Here is an 18,177-nt window from a genome sequence, read left to right as displayed (position 1 = left end):
AGCAAAATCTCCTGAAAACGTCATTGTTCCAGGAAGACTTTCCTTAAAGACCAGCCACGGTACACAGTTCACCTTTCATTTTGCTTTTAAAAATCTATTTTAAGGTGTTTTATTCTGTTTTTATTGTGTTTTATCTTGTACACAGCTCTGAAATTTTGAGTGGGGAGCAGTATATAAACATTGTAAATAAATAAATATTAAGGTGCCTGGATTTATGTGCAAGCAGATATATAGACCTGGTTCACACAGAACACTAACCCATGGCAAACTCATGGTATGTTGCCCTACCCACAATTGTCTAGCAGATGATCAAACAACCCCTGGTTTGTTTTCTCAATCCCTGGGTCATTTTGCCAGCTCTTGATTTCAAAAATGAATGAGGCAAAAGCTCAGGATTGGCAGTTTGTTTTTAGATTATATTTTCTGACCTAGAATCCCTTCCTCCCAACCCGAGATATGTGCTGATAGTGGGCATGTTCAGACAATACGCTAAGCCATGGTTAGGCCGCTAACCCTTTTGTAGCAAATGGTTAGTGAGCGTGTTTAAACTGTGGTTATGTAGCCACCATGGTTAGGAATGGTTCACCGGACACAGAAAGTCATAGTTCACCTGATACGCTATGCCATAATGTTTAGCTAGAAATGCTTAAGCACCATGGCTTAGCGTGTCGTATGAACAAGGTTAATGGCTACTCACTGCGAAAAGTAAAGACTCCTTTATTATTCCCTTCCTGCATTCCAAAGCATCTCACCCCTAAACAAATCACTGGCCAGGTTCATATGATCAGCAGGGGAAACAATGCAGGATGCCATGTCATCCGAACCTGATGTGTGCAGTGCAACAGCGGTGACTTCTAACCTACCCCACGAACCCTACAACAACCCATGGGTTCTGGGTTGGGTTAGAAGCCACCCCCACTGCACCACGTACTAGGTTTTGATGACACAGCAACCCACGACACAGCACAAGTTATTAGGTAAATGCCGGTTGTGCGCGTGGTGCGTGCAGGAGCATGGCTTCTCACTTCAATCGTGCAAACTCAGCCACTGGTGCAGCAGTATCGACAGATCACCAACTACAGCAAACAGAACAAATTTAAGCCAGAAGTGGGTTTTTTTCTTGCTGCTAAAACTAAACCCACCCACCCCCAAAATGGCAAAGCACATTCAGCTTCATTAGGCAAGCAGTATTGTGTTGTATTTAATATTATCATGTTATAATAATTATATAATATATTTTGATTTAAATTCTTATTTCCCTAAAATCTTATCATTTGTCCTTCAGGTTGGGCAGTGGCCACCACTACCAGTTTAAAGGTGGAATTTCCAGTAAGTACTTTTTCTCTGTATATTTGTTGCACACACTCCCATTTCCCACTCAGTGTGGAATTGACTAAAGGTCACTGAGAGAGGAATTCATGGAGGTCTCTTCCCTGGGAGTCTATACCAATGGAAGAAAAGGTGAATTGATAACTTTAAGGCATTGGATTAAGCATTGGACTCTCACTGTATCAACAAGATATGGGAGACACTGAGGGAGCTTCCAAATGAGGGTTCCTGGTACCATTGATTAGAAGACATTATGTACATGTTCCATCTTTTTCAATGGATTTTCTGCTGTAAAAACAAAGATGGAAGAAGCAGTGAGAAAACATGGGAGGATTACGAGTTTAAGAAAAAGTCTGGACCCTCTGTAAAAAAAAATAGTGAGTAAGGAAGGGCGATTGCACAACAGAAGCTTAATCTGGAAGTACCCTGTGACTGGATCCCCTGGGAAGATCTTAAATGACAAATTTGACTGTGTGGCAGAGCAATTCTGTCTGGAACTGCGATACTAGGGAACATTTTTAACCCTCCCCTATCCTGCTTTGCTGGTTGAAATTTATTTATTTATTTATTTTATTACATTTTTATACTGCCCAATAGCTGAAGCTCTCTGGGCGGTTCACAAAAATTAAACCACGAAGAGCATAAAAACAACCAACAATTTAAAAACACAAATACAATATGCAATATAAAAAGCACAACCAGAATAAAACCACACAGCAAAAATTGATATAGGTTAAAATATGGAATTAAAACAGCAAAGTTTAAATTTAAGTTAAATTAGGTGTTAAAATACTGAGAAAATAAAAAGGTCTTCAGCTGGCGACAGAAAGAGTACAGTGTAGACGCCAGGTGAACCTCTCTGGGGAGCTCGTTCCACAGCCGGGGTGCCACAGCAGAGAAGGCCCTCCCCCTGGTAGCCACCTGCCTCACTTCCTTTGGCAGGGGCTCACAGAGAAGGACCCCTGTGGATTATCTTAAGTTCCAGGCAGGTACGTATTGGAGGAGGCATTCATTCAAATAACCTGGTCCCAAGCCGTTTAGGGCTTTGAATGTTAGTAACAGCACTTTGAATCAGGCCCGGACCTGGACTGGCAGCCAATGAAGTTGTAGAAGGACTGGAGTGATATGATCTCGCTGGCCAGTCCCTGTTAGTAAACGGGCTGCCCTGTTTTGTACCAGCTGAAGTTTCCAGACCATTTTCAAAGGCAGCCCCACGTATAACGCATTGCAGTAATCCAAACGAGAGGTTATCAGAGCATGGATCACTGTAGCTAGGCAGTTATCCATGCTCTGATAACCTCCCCAAAGCCACCATTTGCTCCTTGGGGACAAAACCTATAGTTACCTCTATGGGTGTAATATCTTGGCTAGGTACTCCTTGATATATTGGGAGTTTGATGGAGGATCAACAGTGTTGTGGCATGGTGTCTCTTTCCAGCCGGCTCTGCTTGTATCTTTGTAAATAAAGCCAATATATTACAAAGTCACCACAAGTCTCCAGTGCTATTCTTAACATTATCATCCCTCAAGCTCTGTTCCAGCCCGGTTGGCCAATACTCCATTCCTGCCTATTGGATTGGGTGGCTACCCTTGTGATACAGTTCATAGCTATTTTAAAGGGTCTTGGCAAGAGCATCCTTCTCAAGTTCTCTCATTGGCTTCTTAAAAACATAACAGCAGCAATTCGGGGCTATTAGTGACTCTGTGTGGTACTTTACAAATAGCCTTGTCCACACCGGAACTCCTTGTGTTTCTGAGGCATTGCTGTGCTGCTCTTTTAAAGCGAAATTGCTCTTTTAGTTCTACCCCAGCTGTCAATATTGTACTGGTACCCACCGTACTCCTTTTGTGATTCCGTGCCACACGGCAATATTTAGAGTGGGCCGTGCATGAGACGTGGGTGATGGTTTTTAGACGACATAGGCTGCTCTTGGGCACGTGAGAGGGTGCTGTAGCACTCCTGTCTTGCTTCTGTGGGCTTCCGATAGGCGTGAGATTGACCACTGTGCAAACAGAACGTTGGACTTGATAGGCCTTTGGTCTGATCCAGCATGGCACTTGGTAAGTTTTTCTGAGATGTTACAATAACAGAATGCAAGGAAAAGATAGTCTGGATAGGGCAATAGATTGCGAGAAAAGTTAGATGTATGACCAAAGAAGTTCCCAATTTATTCATAGGAACGTCAGCCAAGGAAGAGGAAGAAAGGGAGGGGGGTTCACGAATTCTTTCAATATATCTGGTTCACCTTGAGCCTGGAATGTCGCTCATTCTTTTTCTCTACTAGGTGGCCGGCTTGCCAGTTACTAATTGTGAAGAACTCTCCCCGGGAATCCTGAACTCCCAGAAGGCTGTTGCGCTCTCAGTGCTCCAGATTGAGAACTGCATCGGCAACAGTGATCTTGGTTCTTCTCTGCCTTCCTTGAGCAAAGTTCGCAGCTGGAATGCTGATCAGGCTGAGGCCATTCTCAGCAAACTATTCCATTCTGGATACCAGGTAAAAAGATCACTGCCCTCTTGCATATGAACATGTACGATTGAGCAGGGAATCCCACATGGAATGAGAGAAATTCTCACCTGGGAGATTTATACCAGGCACTCATCTGTACAACCACGGGATTGCTCCTCATTATTTTTAACCCGATTTTTCGCTGATTCGCATCTGCTCAAAGAGTGTCACATTGCAGAAGCCACTACAAGTTATCCCTTGAATTTAATGTGGCGAATATGCAGTCATTCGAGCCCTTGCAGAGCGAAGCTGATCCTGGTGGGTGGGAACCTTTTTTTAAAAAAATATCATTCTTAATGCGCACCTCCGCACCTATAAGAGTACAAAGAAATACACAGACAGATCCCCAAACATATAATTTAACCCTCAGATACCCAGATTTATTTATATTAAAGAAATAAGGAAAGTACAATAAAATTGTGACGTCAAAGTTCCACCCATGATGTTGGGGAAGGTACACCCACGATTGCCAAATCTCAGCCGTCACACTGCAGCATTTACAGCAGCAGAATTTTTGTATTTTTTAAAATAAATACAGTTAATGCACACCTCCGTACAATCGCGGGCTGGCAGACTGGTCTACCTCCATGATCTTTTATTTACATTGAATCTCTCTTCGAGAAAAGGGGGGTATGGGAAGCCATGCAGCTGGCGGACTGGTCTACCTCCATGTTCACATACGGAAATTGGATTGGTGGTTTCATTACTTGGATTACTACATTCATTTATATTAAAGAAGTAAGGAAGAGAAAATTGTGACATCAAAGTTCCGCCCATGGTTTTGGGGAAGGCAGGTAATCGGCAACCCAATCACTTTGTCCTGCCCTGAAAGCTCCATCCATTCTTCAAAATCCGATTTTACTCCCCCAACGACACATTACTATTATGTGGTTTAAACTTGAAGATATAGCAAAAGTTGTGGTAAATCGCATCTCTGAATATGCACATTTTCGGGCTTAAAAACCGGCACTGCAGCAAATGGACGGCTGTGTTGTGTGTCCAAGAAAGCGAAAATGTACAGTTAAGGTGGTGTAAAGATGTTGTATAGACAAGTCCCAGGTAAAATGTGACGCAGGGAACCTCTGTCAGAAGTTGTACTTTTTGCCAACATGCCTAAGATGACCATATGGAAAGGAGGACAGAACTCCTGTATCTTTAACAGTAGCATTGAAAAGGGAATTTCAGCAGGTGTCATTTGTATATATGGGGATCCTGGTGAATTTTCCCTCTTCATCACAACAGTTAAAGCTGCAGGAGCCTTGCACTCTTTTGTATCTGGTCACTCTAGTATAGCTCCTGCAGCTTTAACTGTTGTGAAGAAGGAATTTCACCAGGTGCTGCATGCTTACAAATGACACCTGCTGAAATTCCCTTTTCAATACAACTGTTAAAGATACAGGAGCCCTGTCCTCCTTTCCAAATGGTCACCCAAGATCTTCCCAGGAGGTGGACATAGGTAGCTGTTTCTTGTTGGCCCCAGGAATTATGAAAATGTTCAAGTATCTGGTTGATTAAGAGGTCTGTGTAAGTAAGCAGTTAGCATATGTTCCTATCACAATGAAACATGTGCCAACATTTCCATGTTAGTAGTGAAATAAAATGTATATAATTTCAAATTCTGATAAATCTTCAGTAATCAAACTGTGGGCTTTGGGAAAGTAGGTTTCCATGTGCAACCTCAAAATTTGAGAAACTGCATGGGAATCCCTGCCCTCATTCATTTCAGCTTTGTTGCACATCTTTGAAACAAAGACCTAATCAGAAATGAGGATGGATGTCAAAATATGATATAATAATAAATGAGGCTCAATAAAGTTTGGGGTTTTGACAGCAAAAGTTTTGTCTACTTGAGTTTCAAAATCTATCTTTCTCACCAAAATATGTGCACTCCCTCAGAAACTACAAACTTTGAAATGCCATTTGAAAACTAGATTGATGCATTCATTGGGGGGGAAAATCTGTGAACTTAAGTGACAGCCACCCTCCCCGGCCCCAGAATTTTTTCGTGGGGAAGTTCTTCACTTTACTAATTTGCCTCTATGCCTGGCAGATTAGTGAGGTAGCAGGAGAGAATGACCTCACAGACTGGGGAAAATGAGGATAAAGGCGCAATCCTAGGGTGACCATAGGAAAAGGAGGACAGGGCTCCTGTATCTTTAACAGTTGCATAGAAAAAGGAATTTCAGCAGGGGTCATTTGTATCCATGCAGCACCTGGTGAAATTTCCTCTTCATCACAACAGTTAAAGCTGCAGGAGCTATACTGCAGCTATATATGACCAGATTTAAAAGAGGGCAGGGCACCTGCAGCTTCAACTGTTGTGATGAAGAGGACATTTCCCCAGGTTCCCCATATATACAAATGTAACCTGATGAAATTCCCTTCTCTATGCAACTGTTAAAGATACAGGAGCCCTGTCCTCCTTTTCATATGGTCACCCTATCATAGATTCAGTTAGAATTCCAATAGGAGCCTGGTTCAGTGTGGCCCAGCAGAGAGTGGTTGTGTCTCCTGGCTTCAAGTTACTAGTTCAACATTTTACGTAGTTATTGAGTGCCCAACCAATCTGAGAATTTTCTGTTGGCAGATTCTGGACGGCCAGAGCCTCACAGCGCTTGGGAGTTTGGTGATTGGGTTGAAGAGCAGCAGCCTGCAGGCTATGCCTGCCAAAGCAGTCTTGGATGCTGTTAAAGTCCCAAGTTTTGCTGAGCGACTAGAAGTTGTATCACCCACTCTAAAAACTGCATTTGTGGAAAAGGTGAAGTCTTCTTTTATCATCTCAAACTCATGAGTAATAACAAAAGTTAACATATAAAGAGTGCTTTTGAGTGTTCAGAGCTCTTGACGTAAGTTGTAGTAGTGCAATCCTTTACAACAACCCTGTAAGGTAGGTCAGCATTATTATCCTCATAGGGGTTGGAGCTCGGTGAGGTTTTGTCAGCTCACCCCCCCAGATGCCAGCTCATGGATCCCTGAACTGGTTCGACTAACCGTGTTCCCTGCTTTTTTTATTTGTGCAAATCTCTGGACACATTTACGTAAATCATTATTTGTACAAAATTACGGTTGTAAATAGCGGAATTTGCGCAAAATTGCAGGTATAAATGGCCCTTTACGTCTGTGGTTTTATGCAAGCTGTCCTATTTATGGCCATGATTTTGTGCAAATCATGATTTCTGTAACTTTTCCCAGCTGCGAATTTGCGCAAATCGCAGCTCATTGAGTGGGGAGATGCAAGCTTTTGCCGTGCGCCTGTGGACCATCTGGAGGTTATCTCCGCATGCACACTAGGGTCAGGCAACAGGCAGAAGTTTGGCAAGCAGAGCCCCAGCAGGACACAGGGAGTTAACCCATCTTTGTAAACTGTAGACTTCTTCTCTTCAAAGGCCACCCTAAGTTAATTCATGGCAGATACGAGATGTCAACTAAGGATGTCCAGATTCACAGCTCAGTCTCTTTGCCTTCTCCCACTCTTCATCACGTACCTTCATCAAGTATTGTTTTCCAAAGGTTAAAGTTAGTTTAAGCTATGCTGTAGGTAGTCCAAGCCAAGAGAAGTGCCAAGGAGCAAGGACTCTGTGTATACTTTTGGTTCAGTAAACATCAGGTGCTGTCATTCAGCAGGCCTCCCAGGAAAGATCACTAGTACCTCCTCTCAAACCTGTTGGAACAGTTCCCACAGCTAGAAAGTGATGCCAAAGACAACCTGGTGCATGGTCATAACCAGTACAAAAATGAAAAAAAATTGCCAGCTTCCTTGTACTCCTTTATTTATTATATTTTTATCCCACGCTTCCACCAAGGAACTCAAAACAGCAGCATTCACACTTCTCTTGCCCCACCCATTTTATCCTCATGTCAACCCTGTGAGGTAGGCCAGGTGGACTGGCTCACCTGGCTTACCTCACAATGACTGGCTCAAAGCCGCCCAGCTAGCTTCATGACTGAGTGCAGATTTGAAGCTGGTTCTCCCTGGTCCCATTCTGACACTCTAGCCTCCACATCTCTCTGCCTCACTAAAGCTCTGTGCCCCTTTTTTGGTCCACTCTGGGAATCAGATTTTACAGAGCTCCATCACACCGGCGTTTTATCGCATTGTCGTCCTGCCTTGTTTATCGTTTTGCCCCGTGACACTCATACAATGTTGACCCTGTCCTGCAGTCATCTTGCCTCTTCTGCTCCATTTTCCATGATTTTTTAGAGCAGAGGAAGTCCGTTTTTTTTTTTTACTCCATGTGAAATAAAACTGCTCTCCTGTCCCTGTGTATTGCCGCCTTCCTTTCTTGGGGGGCATCTGCGTTGAATGGGAGTCTTGTTAATGAAAGACGAGAGTGGGGCAGTTCTCCTCCAGTCTGTACAACCGCCCAACCAGGAAGGGGTTGAGTGGTTGAGTAACCGAGGGGAAAAAGCACAACTTGAAGTGATCAGGGGGCAGGAGGGGCAGGGTTAGGGTAACACTAGGTTGTTCCTATCTGGCTGGATCATTTAATCTGGGTGCTTTATCTTTGGGATCCTTTCTGACAAAAGTAGACCTATGACGTTCTCGACAATAACAATTTTAACCATTGCCAAATCATTGTTGCACATCGTGTGTGCCATTGGCTTAGTTGTGTCTCATGTTCCCCATGAAAAGGTACAGACATCTAAGCAGTATAATGCTGATAAAAATTATTGTTGTGTATCATATTTGGAACAGGTTGCATTGCACATCCCCTTGTGCAATTATACTGCCCCTGTGGGGTTTAGAGAGCATCTGCTTTGCTTGCAGTGGTCCCGGGTTCAATCCCCAGCATCTCTGGGCAGACCTAGGAAAGACTCAGGCCAGGCAGTTTCCCATGTTTCCATTTTGTTTTAGGACTTCTCTACATGAGTATTTTATTGTGTACTCGTGGTTGGCCACTCACAGTGTTTTGTGGATCCTTTACATGATGCCATCAAACTCCAGGGTCTCTCCGGTGCTTTCTGACCATTGACGCAGCTTTTTCTTAATGGAGAAAATTCAGTATTTCATTTTGACACACTTCGGTGGCCGATGAATTTCCACAATTCTGCTATACCACAGCTGTGCCATAGCGCCATCTAGTGGCTGTATAACAAAACATGTAGAACATGGAGAGAAAGGAAATCCTTGGGGGGAAAGTACATGTAAAGGAGCTGATCTACTCCTGCAAAGAATCCAGAAGCAGAAGCCCCAGTAAAGGTGTGGGATAAAAGCCTGGTGTAGAGAAGTCCTTAGGCTGATCCAGCAAAAACAGTCACAAATTTGCTGCCTATCCAGGACACAACCCTGTTGCTTGTAGCAATGGATATGTGGGTTTAACATCGGGAGTGCAAAAATCACAGGTATTAATGCTGTAAACAGTGTTGTTTGTGGAATCATTTGCATGTAAAAGGTCCCAGGTTCAAGCCTCAGTGTCTCCAATTAAAAGAATTTGGGAAAGAAGTCTGTTGGAAACATGCTACTAGTAAGGAGTAGACATTACTGGCTAGATGGTAGGTCCATTTTGTTTTCAGGCTATTCCCTGAATCATAATTCTGTTTTCTAGCTAGTTGCTGCTGTAGATGGAACCAATGACTTGGTGAAACACATCCCTAATAGCCTGGTCCCCTATATACCAAAATCATTGTTGAACTTTAATGACACGTTCGACATTCAAGACCTCAATGGCAAACCATGGACCTCGGAACAGGTGAGATACACAGCTTCCTCACCATTATTTCTTTCTCCTTCTCCTGGACTCTAGGGGGGGCATTTAATGTCTTATGGGTTCTTGTTGTTACTCCAAGAATGAATAGGAAACAGCTGATGAGTTCTTCTCAATTTGTTCACATAGGCTGCCATGTTTTTTGATGTTGTAATCCAGAGAGTCCCCGATCTCAACAGGTATTGGCTGATTTACATTCACCTTTTTGCTGGATGAATTTCCGGGGGTCAGGGGGATGCCGTACTGTTTGAAATGGGTTTAGAGAGCAGCATTCTCGCCATTTCTAAACTTTTAATTTTCACAAAGAAAGCTGCGTTTTCCAAGCTCCATAACTAAAAAGACTGAAAGGAGTGGGCATAGGAGAGCCAGGGATCAGGGGCAGGTTTTGTTTGGCAGGGACATGGACCTCATCTGCCGCATTCCTTAGAAATGCCTCTGGGTTTTAGCCTCAAGTCGCACAGTAACTGATGGGAAATGAACAGGCATTTAAGATCCATTAGCTTTACAAAAGACTTGCTCCTGGTGGAGATGGGAACCAGGAGAACTAGTTTATTGACATCGATTAGGGTGACCATATGAAAAGGGGACAGGGCTCCTGTATCTTTAACAGTTGCATAGAAAAGGGAATTTCAGCAGGTGCTATTTGTATGCATGCAGCACCTGGTGAAATTCCCTCTTCATCACAACAGTTAAAGCTGCAGGAGCCCTGCCCTCTTTTGTATCTGGTCACTCTAGCTATATGCCTGCAGCTTTAACTGTTGTTGTTATTATTATTATTATTATTATTATTATTATTATTATTATTATTAATTTATTTATATAGCACCATCAATGTACATGGTGCTGTACAGAGTAAAACAGTAAATAGCAAGACTCTGCCGCATAGGCTTACAATCTAATCTGTTGTGATGAAGAGGGAATTTCTCCAGGTGCGGCATGCATACAAAGGACACCTGTTGAAATTCCCCTTTCAATACAACTGTTAAAAATACAGGAGCCCGGTCCCCCTTTTCATAGGGTCACCCTAATATAGATCAACACAGATGCCTGGATTTTTGGATTCTCCTTGTGGGGCATGGCTTTGGGGATTGTCAGGATGAACATTTGCACTTTAAAATTTATTGCAACCCCACTGACTGAAAGGAGTAAAATATCCTCTTTACAAACGGCTCCCCAGCCCCTCCCCTGTGGTCATCTGTCAGAGTAAAGGCATAGCACAAAACCTATTTATCCCAGTGATTCCCAGCATTGAGAAAACACCCAGGTTTGAAATTTAGCTACTCTGTTCTTTGGCCTAATCTAGGGTAACCATAGAGAAAGGAGGACAGGGCTCCCGCTTTTTTTACTGTTGTATAGAAAAGGGGATTTCAGCAGGTATCTTTTCTATGCATGCAGCACCTGGTGAAATTCCTTCCTCATCACAACAGTTAAAGCTACAAGAGCTATACTAGAGAGACCAGATACAAAAGGGGGCAGGGCTCCTGCAGCTTCAACTGCAATGATGACGAGGGAATCTCACCAGGTGCTGCATGCCTTCAAATGACACCTGCTGAAATCCCCCTTTGGATACAGCTGTTAAAGATAAAGGAGCCCTGTCCTCCTTTCCATATGGTCACCCTACCTAATCATTCTTAGGGCTATACCAGATATGACACAGAAGACATGTTTTGGTTTTGGTTTGATTTAACTTAACATAGCCACAGGAGGACTCCAAATTCAGATTGGCAGTGATGAAGAAGAGGTGCTGCTTTAACCCTCTGTCCATGGAACATTTTACTGGTCAAAAGAGCCCTTCTTCTAGCTGCTTGCCCATCCAATGGGGAAAAGACACCAGATCCACCTGTGGACAGGAAAGCAGCTTTGGGGCGGCGGGGGAGGGGAGTTTCACATGCCTCCTGCATCATAGCCAGATTGCCCCTCACCCTTTGAAGGCCACTTCCGAAGCTCAGGTCGTGCCAAGTGCTCATCAACTTTCATGCTCCTCTTTGACTTTTCAGCCTGTCCCCCTCCATCTTGCACGGCTTTACCTGCGCAGTCGCTGCTAATTTGGATGATGAGAGATTCCATCAGCTCACCAAGGCTCTGAAGGAGAAGGACGTCCCACTGAGAGAAGATCAGGTCAGCTGGCATGCTCATCCTGGGCTTCTTCAGGGTTAAGGAACCAACATTTCAAAACTTTCCAGGCTCTGATTGCCAGACCTCCCACCCCAGGGTTTAGCTTTGGGACTGTGGTCCAGGCAGGGAGCTCCTAGCACTGCCAGTCAGAAGACATGGTGCGACCGCTCCGTCTTCCCCTGCTTCGGAGATTTTCAGTGGCAAGCAAAAAGATGGAAGAAGCAGTGGGGAAACAGAAAGGTAACAAATGGAAGGTGATGTTATCTGGATCACCTCTAAAATTCTGTGAATGAGGCAGGGTGATTGAACAATCAAAACCTCACCTGGAAGCTTACTCTGTTCTCAGTGGTAAATCAGTCTGAGAATAAGTTAGGATGTCTGCTTCTGTCTAAGCAGAGTTACTTCTCAAAGCAGTTCACCTGGTGCATACCTCAGTGTGCTTTTCACACCAGATGAAGGCCATTTCATTTTTCTTAATGAGAGAGCTCCGGCTATTGGGCAGTATAGAAATGTAATAAATAAATAAATTCTGAGACTTGAGAGATTAAGAACTGGGCATAAGCTCCTGACAATAGTTGCATTGTAGAATTTATAAATGATGCAGATGGAGGACTGGAAAATGAACATAAAGAAATTTGTTTGTGCTATGCAATTGTTATGCTAGGCTTCTTTTCTTTCCGAATAACCCCAGAATTGCTTCTCTCTGCAAAATAATTCATGGAACCTATTCTTTCCTACTTTGAGTCATAGGTATAACATAGGTATATCTTTAACAGTAGCACTGAAAAGGGAATTTCAGCAGGTGTCATTTGTATGCGTGCATGCAGCACCTGGTGAAATTCCCTCTTCATCATTACATGAGTCATAGGACTCATCAAAAGCAATATTTTTGTGCCTTAGATTAGCAAAGTGATGGTCTTCCAAACTGGAAAACCACCACACACTGGTATTTTGTTTTGTTTTTAAATTAACAAATGCATTTAAATCCCACCTTTCTTCCATCGTGGAATTCAATTTAGCTACCTGGAATTCCTAAATGGTCTCCTTTCCAAGCGCTGACCAGACCTAGACCTACTTAGCTTCATCAAGGTGGCTGCATCATATGCCTTCAAATGATGCATCACACTTTCCAATCCCTAGTCTTTGAGGTGGATGTTCTAATCCCCCATCTTTCTCCTTATGTAAAAAATATGTTTTGATTCACAGCTAAGCTGCCTAGCCAAAAGAATCATGCTCAGTGGAATGCCCAAGGATTTCAACAACTATCCTAAAGACGTGCTTCTTTTTATAAGGTAAGTATTTGAGTATTTTCCCTTCTATTTGCATATTCTTGAGAGAGAAAAATCTGGCTTTGATCATGGGGAATAAGGCTATCAATGCCTACTGCTAATCAGGATTTCCGTGCATGCCTGTCCATAGCAGTTGCTGGGAACACAAGCACTGTTGCACTCATGACATGCTTGTGGGCTTGGCTGGCCATTGTAGAACCAGAATGCTGTACTAGTAGATAAGGCCTTAGCTCTTCTCGTGTTCTTATGTCCATGACCCAAAGGAGGATTATCTGTAACGTGGAAGAAAACAAAGCAAATGGTTTTGTGGACTGTCTTTACCAGAAAGATCAAGGACTGATTTGACACAGGTTTAGTCAAGGTTTAGGAGTGAGAAACTGTATTATTATTATTATTATTATTATTATTATTATTATTATTATTATTATTATTATTTATTATAATGAAATCTCTTCATTGGCTTCCAATTCACTTCAGAATCCAATATAAACTTCTCCTGTTAACCTTCAAAGCTTTTCACGGTCTAGCTCCTTCCTATCTCTCCTCTCTCATCTCACACTATTGCCCCGCTCGTGCTCTTCGCTCCTCTGATGCCATGTTTCTCGCCTGCCCAAGGGCCTCTACTTCCCTTGCTCGGCTTCGTCCATTTTCTTCTGCTGCCCCTTATGCCTGGAACGCTCTCCCAGAACATTTGAGAACTACAAGTTCAACCGCAGCTTTTAAAGCTCAGCTAAAAACTTTTCTTTTTCCTAAAGCTTTTAAAACTTGATGTTGTGCAGACTTCTACTGTTACTTTCTACTGTAAGTTTTACCCTACCCTGTGCCTGCTTACCCTACCCTGTACCTGTTTGCATTCTCTTCCCCTCCTTATTGTTTTACTATGATTTTATTAGATTGTAAGCCTATGCGGCAGGGTCTTGCTATTTACTGTTTTACTCTGTACAGCACCATGTACACTGATGGTGCTATATAAATAAATTATTATTATTATTATTATTATTATTATTATTATTATTATTATTTTGTTTAGTACTTTTTGTCATCAGTTTTCTTTACATTTTTATTTTCTACTTGGCAGGCTCAAGTCATCTAACAAAATAAAATCTGCACAAAATAATAAAGAAATATAATAAAGCAAATAATTACAAAATTATAAGCAATGCAAGGATTATAATAATTTAATGGAAAAAATAGTGTGTGTTTTCACCTGTCCTTGTGCTGCTTTTCAGCCAGGGTTGGCTGAATATATGAGGATTCTTGTATAGGTATGAGAATCAAGGACCTCTATTACCTTCAGGGCTTTCTGTATGAGGTACAAAAATACAAGCATGCTTAGTGCAGTGCTGCTTTCAATGCAGGGCCAGCCCTCCTGTGAGGCAGAGTGATCCCCCCGCCTCAAGCGGTGGCTCTCGAAGGTGTTCTGGTGCTGTTGCTACTCTGTGCTTCTCAAAAGCTCAGTTCAGACAACACCTTTCTCTACACAGTGTGAAAACTCCACTCAACGGTTGAGTTTTTAGGAGGTACTCCCCTCACAACATGCTCGAACTCCACCGTTGTTTGACTGTGGGCTACCGTGGAGTTGAGTAAAAAGTCAACGTGGCATTTGAGTGACAGTTCCTCTGTCCTCTCTCCTCCCCTGATCCTCCCGACAGTATCCCATCAGGCATTGCTACAGAAACCCAATCCCAGCGCTCTCCTAGAGCGACACTCACTCTTGCCAGAGAACTCTGTAGCCAGTGGGAAAAAGTCAACTCAACGCAATGGAAAACTCCACGGAGCCCTCCACACAACACGCAACACAACAGTTGTGCAGGAACTCTTCTCTGCACACTGTGGATATTCTACATGGAGTATTTCCACACACACACACACACACACAAAAACCCTCCACCACGGGGTGGAGTTTTCCCACCAGACAACGCATTTCTCAACAGTAGTGCAAAACCTCCATGGTGGAGTTCTAAAACTACCTTTGAGAAACGTGTTGTCTGAACTGAGCCAAAATGAGGCATAGGGTGGAGAGACACTCCGGAGGGCCCAGCAGGCCACTCTCAGGCTGTGGCAAATGCCGCCACAGAAAAGCAGCAGGCGCTGGCACAGTCACCTGGCCTACGCCTCACTCCGCGTAAAACGTAGGTGGCCAGCCACTATGTGGAGCCACAACAGCGACAGCAAGCGAGCACCCAGTGAAGCTCTCCACAGAACCTGCCCAGCCAAATGTCTCACTCTGAGGTGACCTTTGGTGGGGGAGGTAACCCTGTGGTGGCAGGAGGCCTTAGGCCAGCCCTGTTTTAGTGCCATGGAAAAGTGGCAGCATAGGAATAGTTCCCAGCATGACCAGTAACACCCAAGCAAAATAAGTTGTTGTCGGGTATGCTGGATGGTTGGAGAGACGGCAGGTTTTCTCAGTTCTAGTGCCCCAACCAGAGATAGTATGTTATCCATCCCTTCCCTGTGCAGCAGCTGTAGCAGCATAGGGAGGAGGGAGAGCTTGGAATTTCCCCGACACCTGCACCCTCCTCAAGAGAGTTCTGAGCTACACCTGAGAATTCTCAGGTTCTGTTTTGAGGTATCCAAACTGTTAATCTGGTCACATTTTTGTCAGTTCTTTGTCTCGTGTGGTAGTTTCAAATTTGTATGGAAGGTATTGCCTCCTGAACTTACAAAATGACAATAAGGAAGAGATGGCTCCTGAGCATGTCTAGAGTGTTTTTCTCTCATGAATAAGTAAGGGTGGAGTTTGTGAGTTCCACGTGGCTAGAGTCCTGACATCTTCCATTGTACAAATGAAGTCCTAGGGGGAAACAGCTGTAAAACATCACAACGGGGAACACAGAGAGGTTGGAGAATCATTCCAGGTGCATAAATTTTTGTGAACCGCCCAGAGAGCTCCGGCTATTGGGCGGTGTAGAAATGTAATAAATAAATAAATAAATTCTTTCATGTTTTTAGTCCAGCAGATTATGCAGCAACTGGAAACTGCGAAGAGTATATCACTCGTGTTGGGGAAGCCAACATTGATATATTAGAGAACGGGTCCCCACAAAGAACGCAGCTGCTGTCAGAGGCTTTAGCTTGTCTGGTAAGTAAGATGGATCCTGGCATCCCAGGTGACGATAAGAACAATAGTATTTCTACAGAGAGGTGCGCCTGTACAGAAAAACGGGGATTCAGCTACTGCTGAAATTCACCAAATTAGTGTTTAAGATCAATATTAAGGAGCTCAGAAATATGTTTTCGTTGTATGTATTCCTCACAGTATCTGCATTGTTGCAATATTTGACCCTTCTGTTCCATGGAATTTCACCAAATTCCATATCTACTTCCATGCTAAGAACCATTTACATTTTTAAAAAACTTTTACCTGTTTTTGAACACACTGACTCTGTTCAGAAGACACACTAAGACATGGTGCTTAAGCATTTTGAGGTAAACATTATGGCTTAGTGTGTCATGTGAACCATGACTTAGCATGCTGTGTGAACCATGCCTAATCTTGGTGGCTACATAACCATGGTTTAAACACGCTCATGGACCATTTGTTGCAAAAGGGTTAGTGGCCTAACCATGGCTTAGTGTGTTCTCTAAGGACCCTAATGAAAACAATAATAATAATAATAATAAATATATTTATTTCTCACCCGCCTCTCCCTTTGGATCAAGGCAGGGAACAACATTAGTACAACTAGGGTTACCAACTGTCAGGATTTCCCTGGATTTGTCCTGGTTTTTGTTCTTTCCATGGTGTCAGGGGGGATTTTCTATAATTTTCAATAATGTCCTGGAATGACACACCTTCCTCTTTAAGGCTGCCATTAGCATGGCAGGAGGGAATGACATGCTTTCTTGAGGCACATCATTCCCCCACCCCGAGCTCCAATTGAGGTCTTAAAGGGGAAAGTGGGTCATTCGTGGACATTATAGAAAAGGCCCCAATTGGAGTGGGTGGTGGTGGTGGTGCAGAATGAAATCCTTTCCCCTCCTCCACTCCAATCGGGTTCTTTAAGGTGGCGGGAGAATAACGTACTTTCTGCAGGACTCAGAAAGCTGCTTCCCCACACACACACTAGGTGTCCTCTTTTTTGGCTTCCCAAATATGGTCACCCTAAGTACAACAAATCAACACATCTTAAAATCTCTCTTTTCTGAGAGGAGTAGTGGCCATTCAGTTCCAGGTATTCTTGGATGGCACTGAGTTTCCTGACCCATTTCATCTAGCTTTCAGTCTAGTTTGGGGCCTGAAATGGCTTTAGTCAGCTTGGTGGATGGCCTTTGCAAAGAGAGAAATACTGAGTATATCTCTGTTATTCTCATTGATCTGTCAAAGGTTATTCTCATCGATCTCCATATTTTTCCATTTAATTTAACGTATTTGGGGGGTGGGTATTTTCTTTAGAATATCCATGGCGTCCAGGTGAGCAAAGAAGATGCAGAAATTCTGGGCCACTTGGGTTGTGATCTTGGTGCAGAATACATCGCAGCATCTGGCAAAAACTTGCTGAAGCAGTTAAATCATTGCCACTCCTTCACTCCTGATCAGATCCAAGCAATTCAAGCTGTCCTCATCAGCGGCAACACCCCCGTCGGGTAGGGTCACCTTTTGGTTTGTGGGAGTTTGCTGAAAAGAGAATAAGGGAACCCATATGAATTACCATTGGAACTAATACATTTCAATTTGGAGATGTCCACTGCATTTCAAAGCTGGGTTTCTGGGTTTCCTGCGGGGGAAGGTAGGGTGCCTTGTAGCACACGCAACTCTGTCCTCAAAAGGTACTGCCACCCTTCAGCCTTTGCCACCTGAGGCGGCTGCTTCATTCTGCTTTAGGGTAGGACCACCTGTGAATCATCTAGCTCAGTCACTGGGGACTCCGAAATCAGTGGGGATCTGCTGTGGGTTTCAGTCAGAACCAGTCAGAACTCTCAATGATCTCTCCAAGGTTCTGAACACAATCCCAAAATAGGTTCAGCATGTTGAATAGCTGCTTTGGAGTTCTGGCTGGTTCTGACTGAAACCCAGAGCAAATCCACAGCCCCGCTCACATCGCTTTGGTTCCATTCGGCTTTTTCGGCAAAAACAGAACCTTTTTTAGGCTTTGCAGGGAGAAACTCAAATTATGCAACTCTGAACTGGTTTTGTACCTGAACACTCGGTTCAAAATGACAACCCGTGTTGTTTCCAGTTTTGTGTTTGCAGTTGTATATATATTTTTGAATTTATAGAAAGAGAGATAG

General features: G+C 43.4%; 2 protein-coding genes across 2 annotated transcripts in view; one reads left to right on the top strand and one right to left on the bottom strand.

Annotated features, from left to right (window-relative positions):
- Positions 1–18,177, bottom strand: part of LOC134410259 (uncharacterized) — a 365,840-nt gene that overhangs the window by 136,259 nt on the left and 211,404 nt on the right. The window lies entirely within an intron of this gene.
- Positions 982–18,177, top strand: part of MSLN (mesothelin) — a 31,625-nt gene continuing 14,429 nt past the window's right edge. The window contains exons 1-9 of the mRNA XM_063143430.1: positions 982–1,107; positions 3,615–3,824; positions 6,424–6,594; positions 9,383–9,526; positions 9,671–9,720; positions 11,539–11,659; positions 12,863–12,948; positions 15,898–16,027; positions 17,342–17,532. Coding sequence (XP_062999500.1) covers positions 982–1,107; positions 3,615–3,824; positions 6,424–6,594; positions 9,383–9,526; positions 9,671–9,720; positions 11,539–11,659; positions 12,863–12,948; positions 15,898–16,027; positions 17,342–17,532 — 1,229 coding nt within the window. The remainder of the gene's footprint in view (positions 1,108–3,614; positions 3,825–6,423; positions 6,595–9,382; positions 9,527–9,670; positions 9,721–11,538; positions 11,660–12,862; positions 12,949–15,897; positions 16,028–17,341; positions 17,533–18,177) is intronic.

This window comes from Elgaria multicarinata, chromosome 17 (assembly GCF_023053635.1).
Source record: "Elgaria multicarinata webbii isolate HBS135686 ecotype San Diego chromosome 17, rElgMul1.1.pri, whole genome shotgun sequence".
Classification (NCBI taxonomy): Eukaryota; Metazoa; Chordata; class Lepidosauria; order Squamata; family Anguidae; genus Elgaria; species Elgaria multicarinata.
The sequence above is the reverse complement of the archived record's forward strand: the minus strand, read 5'-3'. Positions and strand labels throughout refer to the sequence as shown.